Source organism: Spea bombifrons, chromosome 1 (genome assembly GCF_027358695.1).
Source record: "Spea bombifrons isolate aSpeBom1 chromosome 1, aSpeBom1.2.pri, whole genome shotgun sequence".
Taxonomy (NCBI): Eukaryota; Metazoa; Chordata; class Amphibia; order Anura; family Pelobatidae; genus Spea; species Spea bombifrons.
Window position 1 is genome coordinate 142596823 of NC_071087.1, and position 13682 is coordinate 142610504.

The 13682-nt window shown below is 39.3% G+C and overlaps 1 protein-coding gene across 2 annotated transcripts; it reads right to left on the reverse strand.

Annotated features, from left to right (window-relative positions):
• Window positions 1–1510: 1510 nt before the first annotated feature.
• On the reverse strand, window positions 1511–13470 carry LOC128505143 (survival motor neuron protein 1-like). 2 transcript variants are annotated; one of them, XR_008355540.1, is made up of 10 exons: window positions 13357–13470; window positions 12846–12917; window positions 10928–11053; window positions 9771–9971; window positions 8824–8973; window positions 7805–7876; window positions 5464–5574; window positions 4933–5005; window positions 2209–2830; window positions 1511–2109 (listed from the first exon to the last, which is right to left on the reverse strand). XR_008355540.1 is itself a non-coding variant. In XM_053475444.1 (9 exons), the coding sequence occupies exons 1-8, from the start codon at window positions 13408–13410 to the stop codon at window positions 4949–4951; spliced, it is 843 nt and encodes a 280-aa protein (XP_053331419.1). In that variant the 5' UTR covers window positions 13411–13470; the 3' UTR covers window positions 2149–2830; window positions 4933–4948. The 2 variants fall into 2 exon arrangements, 1 of the variants encoding a protein (XP_053331419.1); XM_053475444.1 differs by lacking the exon at window positions 1511–2109 and having other exon boundaries at window positions 2149–2830.
• Window positions 13471–13682: the final 212 nt, after the last annotated feature.

Below are 13682 nucleotides of genomic sequence, written 5' to 3' on the forward strand. Positions count from 1 at the left end.
TAACAGGTGTATAAAGCAATCTATGATCACTTTCTTTACCCAAAGTGTTGATGTAATGCCTCGATATGGTAACAAGATCAAGATCTCCAGCAGGGGTCCTGTGCGGCCCCTCCCCCACTCTGGAGAGTGGTAACAAGCGCCACTGCACGAGATAGCGGCGTCCTTTAATAAAATAAACAGGTTCTCCGGGGAACTGCATATAACCATGCAAGTGAATGGAGCCCAGCTTACTAATCACAATGTGATCAGTAAAATATATATTTTAAAAAAAAATAAAATGGTTACAAAAAAAATGATAGATAAAAATGTCACCATCAGGGTAACTATCCAGTTCCAACTGGTAGGGAAACATTTAGAGGGCATGAGAGCGTGAACGAGAATAAGTGTGAGAGCGAATGTGGGCACCGGGCAACCGATTTCTTTCCGAATTAAACATGCTCCCTGATTTTCATCCAAATGAACAGGCAGGGAACGGCGTTTGTTGCACGGAAACACACGGGCCACAAACGACTTGAAAAACGTGTGTGTTTTTGGTCCATTTGCACATGTCTACTGGAACCTATATATACTTTGTTTTGGTGTTATGACACCTAGTAAAAACATTCTTTATGAGCATTTATGTTGATTTTTTTTTCTTAGGTTTTTTTTAAGTGCATGCCTTATAGATCTTCATAGAGTTGGAGGGCACCTTTAGGCTTTGGCACCATTTTTTAATTATATGAACATTTGAAGTGCAGTTCTGATTCCCCATTTCTACACAGTTTATGATTTACATGGAGAACTATATTTCAATTAATCAAGACTTCAAGTTAAGCTGTTGATAGCTGCAGAGCTTAAGGCAAAGCGTACATGAAATGTATTTAATATTTGTGGTTATAAATACATGTTTGGCTCATGAAGCCCATGTAGGTGTGAGGCACAAGACGGAGATGCCAAAATTACACTAAAACACAAATCTAGGGATAGAATGTGTATTGTCTCAAGTTTTTTTTTTTACATCTCTAGTACACCCATTATGTGTGGATTGTGACTTCCATAAATCACCATTCTAGTTGAGAATAGTGGGGAGTTGCAGTCCAGAAAACAGATTAGACATTTTTTAAGTGAAAAAATACATTTCTAAAGTGTATTTGTGTCCTTTTTTGATTGTTGTGCACATGTTACATCACAATGTCTAAAATGTGCAGATTAGCAGACATTGTATAACTGATATTGCATGCTACCAAACAATCTGGGCAGCTACCAGAATATTTTAATAGTGATCACCGAAACGGGCAGCAATTTTAAACTGAGGGTTCGATACGAGGCATAGATAGGATTTTTTTTCCAGTAGACAATGTTGATCAATCTCTGACCTAATCATGCCAGCATCTCACAGGGGTTTATTCACTGGAGTTGGAAACTCCAGTTGTAGTTTAAGCCCCCCACTTGAAAGTAACGTCACAGATCAGTTGCCTAATCTAAGCAAATTTTTTTTTTTTTGGTGGGGGCATATTTAGAAGAGGAGACATCAACAAAATATGCAACTTTATTGTTTCCTTACAAAAGTTTTCTCAAAGTAACAAAACAGGGATTCGTGCAACAGCAAAGTTCCCTGGAACGTCTCATAGTATTAATCAAATGTCATTGGAACTAAGTTTGTTTATCTAGAAGAACAGAACACACAAAACCAATTGGAAAAAAGAAAGATTAATAACGCGACTGACAGTTATCACCATGTATCCAGCACCTGCATTCAATACCCAGCAGATACACGAACATTCAGTACAAAGCAAGTGTAATCAATTTTAGGATATGAACCGAGGCTCCCTAAAGTAATCCAGTATCATGAAATATAACAGTTCTAGGTGATACGGCAAGACTAAAATATGAACACTGCTATGAATATCTTCATGTAGGTCAGTGGTTTTGCAAATACTGAATTTATTCCTTTAATTGGTTTATCAGGCGTTCTATTCTGAATAAAGATTTCAAATAGTATCGGATTAGTCTGTTAGCAGCCTAACAGGAAGAAAACAGCAAAATAAACTGCCGATTCAGCAAAACTGAGCATACAAAGATCATTCTATACTACACCAATGACGTGTAGCGCAATATACATCATCTAATCTTACGGAAAGGATCCTCAGAATAGTATTTTTTTTCATGTTGGAGCAGTCACTCTACTTTTTTTTTTTTTTTTTCGAGTTAGAAAATATGTCATTCGACACCCAACGCTGCCACACCCAAGAATCATCATTATGCACATTTTGTGCGCATGCACAGTAGCTCTCCCACTGCCAGAAGCAGGAGTAGCAGCTCCTAATCACGTATGATAGCAAAACATCAGTGTCCACATAGCATGCGGACAGCTGCTGTTACGGCCATTGATTCCAATATGACCTCAGGTTCCACTGACTAGGACAGACATACTACTGAGCTTGCGCATCAAGTGTACTGGTGAATCCTCCCTGCTTTCAGTAGAGGCAGCTGGGAGAGATGAGTTAAATGAGACCAAAGTCTGCACCAAACATGCAAAATGGACAACATTGATTTAAAGAAAACAGGACATAATAAGCAATCTGTTCTAATAAGCAAACGTGACCGCTTACACTTTGCGTATGGATAGAAATTAAACAAAAACATAAAAACTGTACAAAGTACATATATTATGTACCGCTATGATCTTCAATAGCATTGTAAAGAAAAACCAAGTGAAATAATTCACTCCATACTAAAATATAATATTGCTAAATAGAGTTAAGCGATCGTACAATGACCATATGTTTTAGAGCGCTCCAATGTCTTTGTGTTTTCTTAAGAAACTGCTTAAACAATCCAACGGAGGTCACTGTGGAAAAAGAACAAACATTTCGTGTGAGCCATAAGGCCATATTATAAAATATACAGCTGATATTTGAGCTTACTGCATAAACTTTGATAATGCTGCCTCTGTTATCTACCTTTATCGGTATGTTAAAAAAGCACGGTAGTACCGTGACTATGAAGCCGATTGGTCACTACATAACTGCGCTGCAAACCAAGCCAGGACACAGACATAACTTAGAATGGAAATGTCAGATGTATACACTATGGCAAAGCTTTTACATAACTAGACATCGACTGAGCTAGTTTCTATGCAATATATATGGCTACACATTAAGCATGCTGTGATAAGGTGCAGAGTATTGTCTGTGCGTGCATCTCTAGGCAGTTATTAACTTTTGGTAATAAAAAAAACAATAAAAACCAACAAAGGGTTAATATAAAATAATACACAAACGCGTTTCGCCTAGCACAGGCTTCCTCAGAGTGTATCTGAGGAAGCCTGTGCTAGGCGAAAAGTTTAAAATAAATACGTTTTTATATGAACTGAGGTGGGGATTTTACCACCTATGCGCTGAGGAGTGAGCAATTCTATCATTGCTCACCAAAAAGGAACTGTGGACACTTCAGACTGCTTCAAAGGCTGAGGCTAAAGAAATTCCAAGGCAAGGATTATACCACCTAAATGCACATCTTGGGGCTAACTGAAGAAGCCCATATTACATAGTGCTGCCAAAGAAATCTTTAAGGCGAGGATCATATCGCCCAAGCGTCTACTTTGGGGCTAACTGAAGAAGCACCCACCAAATGTGAGTAGCCCTTTGTGGCCTTCATTTCAAACAAAAATAAGCTTTGAGACTTATTGCACTATTGTGTTTTTCTTTCTTTTTATATATTTCATACACATCCGTGAGAGCGCAGCCACTAACCCCCTTGTGAACTAGTCATATCTGATGAGTTCATCTTACATTACCGTATTTGCTTGATTATAAGACGACCCTGATTATAAGACGACCCCCCAAAATCTGAATATTAATTTATGAAAAAAAAGCCTGAATATAAGACGACCCTATAGGAAAAAAGTTTTACCAGTAAATGTTAATTCATGTAAACCATGTGAACATTTTTTTTTTTTTTTTTTTTTAAATAAAAGCTATGAGAAAAATATTTTGTTTTTATTTCCATTTTTCACCCCCCCCCCAGTTATGCACATCTGCCCCCTGGCTTGCCACTCTGTCCCAGAAATGCCTTATAACCCCTATATGCCACTGTGCCCCATGATATCCCTTTTAACCCTCTAAATGCCACTGTGCCCCATTATATGCCTTTTGACCCCCAATATGCCACTCTGCCTCCAGAATTGCCTTATACCCCTATATGCCACTCTGGCATTTAGGGGGTTAAAAGGCATATTATGGGGCAAAGTGGCATATAGGGAGGTATAAGGCATTTCAGGAGGCAGAGTGGAGTATAGAGGGTTAAAAGGCATTTCTGGAGGCAGAGTGGCATTAAGGGGGTTAAAAGGCATTTCACAGAGCACTCGGCCTCCAGAAATGCCTTATGCCCCCCCATTTAACACTCCCTCCCCCAAACTTACCGGAGCTTCTGATTCCCCGGTGCGTAGTCCGGGCAGCGTGTAGAGCTCTACGCGATTCACATAGACAACTTCCACTGCAGCCGGGAGGAGTTGCGTTTAGCAGCTGGGATTGTCTGCGTCCATCACGGGGAACTCTGATCTCTGACAGCCAGGGAAAGTCTGCGCGATGGACGCAGACAATCCCCGCCGCTAAACGCACCTCCTCCCGGCTGCAGCGGAAGTGGTGTACGCGAATTGCGTAGAGCTCTACGCGCTGCCTAGACTAGGCACCGGGAACTCAGAAGTACCAGTAAGTTGTGTGGGGGGATCTGGATCTTAGTCTCATAGAACTAGTTGAGGTCTGATTATAAGAAGACCCCGATTATAAGGCCAGGGGTATTTTTCAGAGCATTTGCTCTGGAAAAAAACTCGTCTTATAATCGAGCAAATACGGTAAACAGAACACACTGGCAGAATAATGCCCCCCATATTACATTCAAGGTGAAGTCCCTGCTTGACACACTTTAGAGTTCATCACATGAAATACTTACATTTGAACAAATGTAGTTATTTTGAAGAAGGATATTTCCCAGATGACGCCTCCATTCGACTCTGTCTTAAACCCTATAACACACAAAGTAATATTTCGTAAGATTTAGTAAGATTCGATGGGTGGTAAGTTCATGTATAAGGAAGGCCATCAGTATGACAGACATGAGAAAATTCAGCCCCATGTTATTTTCACCTTAAGTTTGTTTAACTTTACAACCCACCCCCCTAAGAAAAAAGAAAGTGTGGAATAGCTACTGATGAAAATTCCAACCTTGAAAACATATTGTGCTTTAATCCGATTTAGAGAGTGTAATCTCCCATAATCATAATCATGCCAAACCTTAAAAGCTTATCCCATTATCCATTTTACTTTGCATTAGAAACAAATAAAGACAGCGCAACCAACAGAATGTTTACTCTATCATTTCATTGCTTGCTATGGTGGGGAAAAAAGGTTTTAAGTGCACCCGGATTGCTCTTCATTCATACTGCTCAGTGGGTATGTTGACATTCAACCCGTTTCTGCTTACCAGATAATAGCCGGTATGATAGCCACTCATATACCAGGCAATTAACATGCTGCCCAGGGCTTCATCATCTTCAGAGGTATCTGGCCCCAAGGGAGGTGGAGGTGGAATCATCTAAAATACATGAAATAAGCTTTAGGAAAACCAAGGAAAACCAAAAAAATAAAAAGAGTAAATTCACCTGTGCTCAAGAGGTATTTAAATGTCATTAGCCACTGTGTATTTTTTTTAGCCTTAAGCTGGTGTTAATAAAAAAACAATTACAAGGCTACTTATGGCAAGACCACAAAAGCAAAGCATGGTTAAACTTAACAAGAGTTGCTTATGTTTTAGCGCACTCACACTTAATGGCCTTAATATCGTGACAATTTTATATCAAACACAAGCATTTTATTACATTTAAGATACAAAGCTGTGTTTTTCTAAGAGATCTACAGGACAACAAGCTACATGGATTTAAAGAGAAACAAATATGGCATATTTTTTTATGAAACTGCTAATGGTTAAAGGCTGCCAGTGTCCCAGAAAGTAAAAAGCGTGGTTGATTATTTACAATCTAGGGCTGCAACAACCAATTCATAATAAAATGGCATAAGATTAGTTGAATTGATTTTATGGAATATAAGATTTTTTTTTCCCCAGAACAAATGCTCTGAAAAATACCATTCGCTTTATAATCAGACCTCACATAGCGCTGCAGGGGACCTGGATCCTCCTCTCCGGGCAGCCGGCGAACGTCTGCACGATGCACGCAGACAACCTCCGCTGCTGCCCTCCACTTCCGCTGGGGCTTTTATGATGGAGCACCGGCATCACATGACCCTCCGGTGCTCCACCATAGAAGCTCCAACGAAAGTGCAGGCCAGCAGCAGAGGTAGTGGTAGACACCAGGCAGTCTGAAGCACGGGGGACAATTTGGGGCGGGGGGGGGTTGGTGGCATATTGTTTTTAACACTCAGTTTGTTCATTAAACTAACCAACTAATCAATTACAAAAATAATTGTTAGTTGCAGCCCTATTACAATCCCTAAAACAGAGATTTCCTGCAAAGATTTTGTATGCCATTAACAAAACTGAATAAATTAATGTCATACGTGTATAACCAAGCAACTAAATAGGTCTGTTTAATGTACTGAAGGCAAGTGCTTCATAGCTTATATACCAGGCATATGTAATTTATTTCAAACAACAATTATGGAACTATAAATATAATGCCAGATTTTAATTTCAGCAGCAGCTCTGACTTTACAGAAGAGAAGATTACATTATTTTTTCCTTTTAGTTTTAGCTTAGTTTATATATATTTTTTAACACTGTCCCATTAGATTATGTCATTTGTATTAATATGGTTACAAAGACCCTACAGGGCCAGAAAAATAAAAATGTGTAGTTTATCTGGGTACACTAAACATGAAATGTGAACAAATACATGGTACAAATGACACAAAGAAAAAAAAAAAAAGATTCTATACCTTGCCTGGTAAGAAGCAGTTACTCTTCTTCAGAAAAATAACAATTCAACTGTAAAAACTGAACATGCTACATTTTTTTTTCTTTGTAGAAGAGTTGCTACTACATACACATACCTATAAAGTTCTGTGAGGAAAAAAGTATTTGCCCCTTTCCTTCTATTTCTTTTCGTCACATTTAAAATGTCTCAGACAGCTTTCTGATTCAGTTATTGAAGACAAAGAGCTAATCAAAACCTGTATCACCCTTATGAAAAGTTTTGTTTTTTGCTCAGCCAGAGGATGACTGTTGATATGATGATCTTATTGTGGGATGTTGTGTTAGCTTTATGAAACTGTTTCACTGGAGTCACAAAGCCTTTGACATGGTTTAGTAACTTTCAGGACTGATAGCGGTCAATGACTTTCTCATCTGTTCTTGAATTTCTTTATCCTACTTCACTTTGCAAGACAGCTTCTATTTTATTGATGTTTAGATTCAACAGGGCTGGCAGTAATTATGCCTGGGTGTGTCTAGTGAAGTTGAACCCAATTGTCAAGTTTGGTTAACCCCTTAATGACAAAGCCCGTACATGTATGGGCTCAAAATGTATTGTTTTCAATGGGTTTAGGTACCGCCCATTGTCCTTAAGGGGTTAATTGGTTGATTTAGTAACTAAGGGAGCAATTACTTTTTTACACAGGCCCAGGTAGGGTAGGATAGCTTTTTTGTCCTATACGTGAAATTTTTTTAAAAAACAAAAAAAAACTTAGTTATCTTTGTCTAATGTTAAAATTGATTTGATGATCTGAAACATTTAAGTGTGGCAAATATGCAAAAATAGAAGTCTGGAAGGGGTACATACTTTTTTCACAGCAATGTAAAAAGTACTTACTGGTGGTCCAGGGGGGAATGGAGGTGGCCAACCAGAAAGGAAGGCATGTGCCGGATTTGGTTTCTCACCATGCTGCAAATAATAGAAGCGATTAACTCACAACAAAAAGTTCTTAGAGCAACGTAAGGAATTCCATGGAAGCTGTCAAGCCCTCTCCTGCTTATTCTTACATTAAACCTATTCAGAGAAGCATACAATTTGTCCCAATACCAACAACCTACATTCTGAAAGAAACCACATGTCCCAGAGACTACTAAATTGTCAGACAATTACAGTAATCCTTACCCAATAAGCCGCTTTCTTCAAGTTTCTGTTCCCCTTAACCTAACAGACTGGATATTTGCAAGAGCATGGCCCTCTGTACAGCATGACTTATGCGTTGATGTTAATTTTAATGATGCCGTTATTTTTCTAGTGGGACCTATTCACTTAAGTTTGAGGTATCGAGTTAAAGGCAGCTTGCTTCTCCCAACTGGAATGGATTGAGCCCCAGAATAGATTGAGCACAAGTTATGTGAGATGCAGTCAAAATAGGATCCAGATCATTCCACCCACCTTAAAATGGATTTAATCCCCATCATTTAATCCAAGCACACAAGCTTGGAGTGACTGGATGAGAGGTGGGGTTACCCTCAGCCCTCTTGAAGCAAGGTGAATTTAAAAGTCAGAATGCATTTAAAAAAAACAAATGCAACCGACCAATCAATTAATCTACACTTAAAATTTTAATAGTGCCGTTGAGCTAAATTTTAAGGCAAACTGGACACATCTCTGCCTATAGTTCTTTTTATGTCAGCTATAGACTGCAGGTCATTCGCTTAAGCTGCTGAAATAAGGGAAATTTGTGTTTGACTACTTAGTACAGATTGGTTTATATACAAAAGTCTTTAAGAAGCACAGTCAAACCCAACACCTTGGCTTCACTGTTGCTTCCTACACAGACAATGCATCCATGCACATTTCCTGGTACTCGAACTATGGTGTCAAAAGAATGAAACTTAGTGATGCGGCATTCTTACCCAGCCAAACCCCGGGTTAAATGGTGGAGGTGGAGCAGGAGGGAAGTTAGGGTTCCACTGTGGTACAGTTCGACTGTGAGGATCTTTGTTTGAAGCTGACCTGGAAGACCTATCACTTTCATCTGTAGAATGCTCATCTCCATTAACATCCTGGAACAGACAAGATAATTATAACAGCTAGTTGAAGGATAAAAGGTATCTCAACTGTAGAAACAGGACTAAACACCTTGACAAAAATAAGGGAGAACGTACCCAAACGGCTTACACATCTAATTTTCTCTTAATTACACTTCTCGGACCATGCAGTATTATGTGATGGGTTAAACACTGTCTAACCTAACAGCTGATGAATGGAAAATAAGCAAAACATACACTAGCCAGAAATCACAGTGGGGTATATAACCCCTTGATGACAATTGACGTGCCAGACATGTCAAGGAAATGCAGCCCCTTAACGACAATTAACGTGCCTGACGTGATTGCTTTCTTCCTTTAACTGGCATTGCTGCAATGCCTCGACATTGAGGCGTCCAGCAACACCAAGAAAAATATATAAAAACATTGGGTATTTCTAAATTTAGGAAAAAAAGTAGAATCTATTCAGCAGGTTTTGTAATCAGAAAGGGTATATCCCACACATTAATGATGTAAAGAGACTGGACACAGCGCCAAGCTGTCTGAAGTGCTTCAACAACATAAACTGCAAAATGACTTTACAACAGACTATCTTTGGTGATTATGGACATAATTTTACCAGATCGTAATTAAACTATCTTTTTTATGCAAGAGTTTCTTTGGGGTTTTCAGAAGTTTTACTATTTTCAAATTCTAATATTGGGTTGAACGAAAGGGAAAGGATCAATGCTTCTCAAACAAGCAATTTGACCCCTACTGGGGAAACAATGCATCAACTGGAAGAACCGTGCAACTCATGGGAGGGTCCTTACCAGTTCTTGATACTTCTGGTCACTGTCTACTTCAGAGCTGTCTGGGAAAAGCAAGTCTGCCAAGTCTTGCTCTTCAGAATTTCCATAACCAGTGTAAGACACTACACAAGCCCCTCTCTTTGCATCAATAGAAGAGATAGTAGCTGGATAAACATTACCATCCTCGGACCAAACTGCATTACAGGCATCACCTACTCGCCACTGGAAAATAAAGATGAAATATACATGTTGAGTAGGTAATAATGCAAACACAAAATATAAATGCACAAATATGACCCTGTTGTCTCCGTAAGTCAATTTGTTATGTTACATACTACTTGTTATGACCCGTCTACCCGTTGTACAGCGCTACGGAATTTGATGGCGCTATATAAAACAATAAATAAATAATAATATGCATTCTGAAAAAAACAGGGTTGTATAAAAAAGTCTTGGTATATGTTTAAAATAGCACTTTATGTTCCCTTATATTGATTGTAATACTTTATGAGGAGTAATACTTTGAGGTTCACTATGCATGTTTTAAAAGCAGAAGAGTTACGCACCTCATCCAGGTTAGTGTGTGAACTATCTAAAGAGTTTTTCACCTCTATGACTAACTGCATCTCTGAAGAGCAAAAATACAAGGGATCACTCGAGAATTAAGACCCCGCTGTGCATGCTATGTAAAAGGATTCCGAAACCCTACATTACTGAAATACTCCGTTTTAATGTCAGCGCCTGATTAATTGTAATGTAATTATTACAGAGTTCCACATTTGGATTTAATTATACAAAATTGACGAATAACAGTGACTAGTCTGTCAATCCTAGTCTTGTCATAACCCTTATTATGTATTGCAAGAAGTGATGCATAAATTGTTGGCGCTATATAAAAATATATATAATAATAATAACAACAACAACAACAACAAAAAATACTCTTGCCCCTCAGTCATGTGTCCGTCTATGTTAAGTAGATCCCGCCTGCTTGGTTGTTCTACATGTCCATCGGACCGCATGAGCATGGATTTAGTTGGCCTTTTTCCTAAAACATTACAATTATTATGAACAATCTAACAGTGATCTATAGCTAGTTGGACCCATTTATATATAAATTATACCAAACCAAAATATTACAACTGGATGAGTGTTTTTATATAAAAGTATTAGATCACCGTCTTCAAAGGTGGAGCATTGCTTTTCTTTCTGCTTTTCTTCTTCTTCCGATTTTTCCTTTTTGTGCTGGAGTTTTTTTCAGGTATAGGAGGAGCCATTGTACTATCTCCGTCCTTCAGAGCTTTCTGAAAGGCAAACACACCAGTAATAAACACTATAATCAGAACACTAAAAGTATGAATATGCTGAAAAATGTGTTAATGTATTCTTTTCTCTGATTTTCAAATAAAAAATAACTTTAATAGTGAAAACATTTGAAAATAAATGCTAAGATCCTGCTTGCCTTTGATAAAGGTGTCCATACCAAAACATTGGATAAAATCTCAGGGGTACAGTCTAATCTACAATATCTCACAAAAGTGAGTACACCCCTCACATTTTTGTAAATATTTTTATTATATCTTTTCATGTGACAACACTGAAGACATGACACTCTGCTACAATGTAAAGTAGTGAGTGTACAGCCTGTAAATTTGCTGTCCCCTTAAAATAACTCAACACACAGCCATTGATGTCTAAACCTTGGCAACAAAAGTGAGTACACCCCTAAGTGTTCAAATTCGGCCCAATTAGCCATTTCCCCTCCCTGGTGTCATGTGACTCAGTGTTACAAGGTCTCAAGTGTGAATGGGGAGCAGGTGTGTTAAATTTGTTGTTATCACTCTCACACTCTCTCATACTGGTCACTGGAAGTTCAACATGGCAAAGAACTCTGAAAAAAAGAAGAATTGTTGCTCTACATAAAGATGTCCTAGGCTGTAAGAAGATTGCCAAGAAACTGAAACTGAGCTGCAGCACAGTGAGCAAGACCATTCGGCGGTTTCACAGGACAGGTTCCACTCAGAACAGGCATGGTCGACCAAAGTAGTTGAGTGCACGTGCTTAGCCTCATATCCAGAGGTAGTCTTTGGGAAATAGATGTATGAGTGCTGCCAGCATTGCTGCAGAGGTTGAAGGGGTGGGGGGTCAGCCTGTCAGCGCTCAGACCATACGCCGCACACTGCATCAAATTGGTCTGCATGGCTGTCGCCCCAGAAGGAAGCGGGAGTACAAAGTACAAAGACAAGTGTGTCTTGCCCACAGTAAAGCATGGTAGTGGGAATGTCATGGTCTGGGCCTGCATGAGTGCTGCCAGCACTGGGGAGCAACAGTTCATTGAGGAAACATTGAATGCCAACATGTACTGTGACATACCGAAGCAGAGCATGATCCCCTCCTTTGGAGACTGGGCTGCAGGGCAGTATTCCAACATAACGACCCCAAATACACCTCCAAGACGACCACTGGCTTGCTAAAGAAGCTGAGGGTAAAGGTGATGGAAAGTGGGGGAACGCAAGGTCTCTAACATCCACCAGCTCCGTGATGTCGTCATGGAGGAGTGGAAGAGGACTCCAGTAGCAACCTGTGAAGCTCTGGTGAACTCCATGCCCAAGAGGGTTACTGTAGTGCTGGAAAAATGATGGTGGCCACACAAAATATTGACACTTTGGGCCCAATTTGGACTTTTCCACTTAAGGGTGTACTCACTTTTGTTGCGTGTTGAGTTATATTTGAGGGGACAGCAAATTTACACTGTTATACAGGCCGTGCACTCACCACTTTACACTGTAGCAGAGTGTCATTTCTGCAGTGTTGTCACATGAAAAGATGTAATAAAATATTTACAGAAATGTGAGGGGTGTACTCACTTTTGTGAGATACTGTATATTGTTTCCAACATGACATTTGTAAATGGATCTGTGCTATTGGATCAATCTACGAACAATGCTAATCATTCATCGATTACACTATACTTTATTAGCAGTATAGTTACGCTGACTACTCTTATTTGGATTTGTGCTTGACATTCATATTAAAAAAAGAAAATCCGGATTGTAATTTTCAAGCTTTTACTAAAGAAATAAAATGCACCAATACCTTAAACGATGACACGGCTTTATCGTAAGCTTTGATCAGGGCTGTATCATCCCAGATATCAGAGTCATCACTCTGTGATAAGGGAAAAGAGGTAAGTCACAGGTCTCAGATATGCAACACATGCAAGCGTAGCATGCGATCATAAATACAGAAAACCTTAACTTTATTTAATTGTATATCGCAGAAAGGGTCACGTATTCATAAGTCTGTCTTAGCTGAAATAATATGACAGGAAACTAAAACATAACAACAATACAATTAATACAGAGATTTCACGTTGACAAAAGGTACAGCTTAACCCCCTGAAAGCTAAGGCACGTGCGAGCATCTCTGACAGATGAGCAACGCACATTCAGGGGGCAAATAATAGGGGTAAAAAGAAGATGGCGCAATTATTCAGTAGCTAAGAGGAGATTACTTTGGTTTCATGTCTTAAAGACAGCAGAAAAGCGGAGTATAACCCCTGTGGGTGCAAAACAACATTCAAAAAGGGTATTAAGGGTAACAATACCTGACCGGCCCCTCGTCTGAACAGTGTTTCCCCATCATCCTCCAACCCTGCCATAGGCACGCTGTCAGCGAACACACTGTAAACGCCGATTGAACGAATGAGGCTTCCGTAGCACGTAAACAACCATAGAGTTCGTAGAAATGGTGGAACTAGCGATCGCAGCGCCCCCTCTCGGTCACGTTTTAAACATAAGCCGGGCGGGTTGGGGGGTGAGCAATTAATAAAACCCAACAAACAAACAGAAGAATACTTTATGGAAAGAGCCGAAAAATTTGTGAAATACTATAGCAGGAAACTTAGTGAATTTGGTATTTTGTCAGTAATTG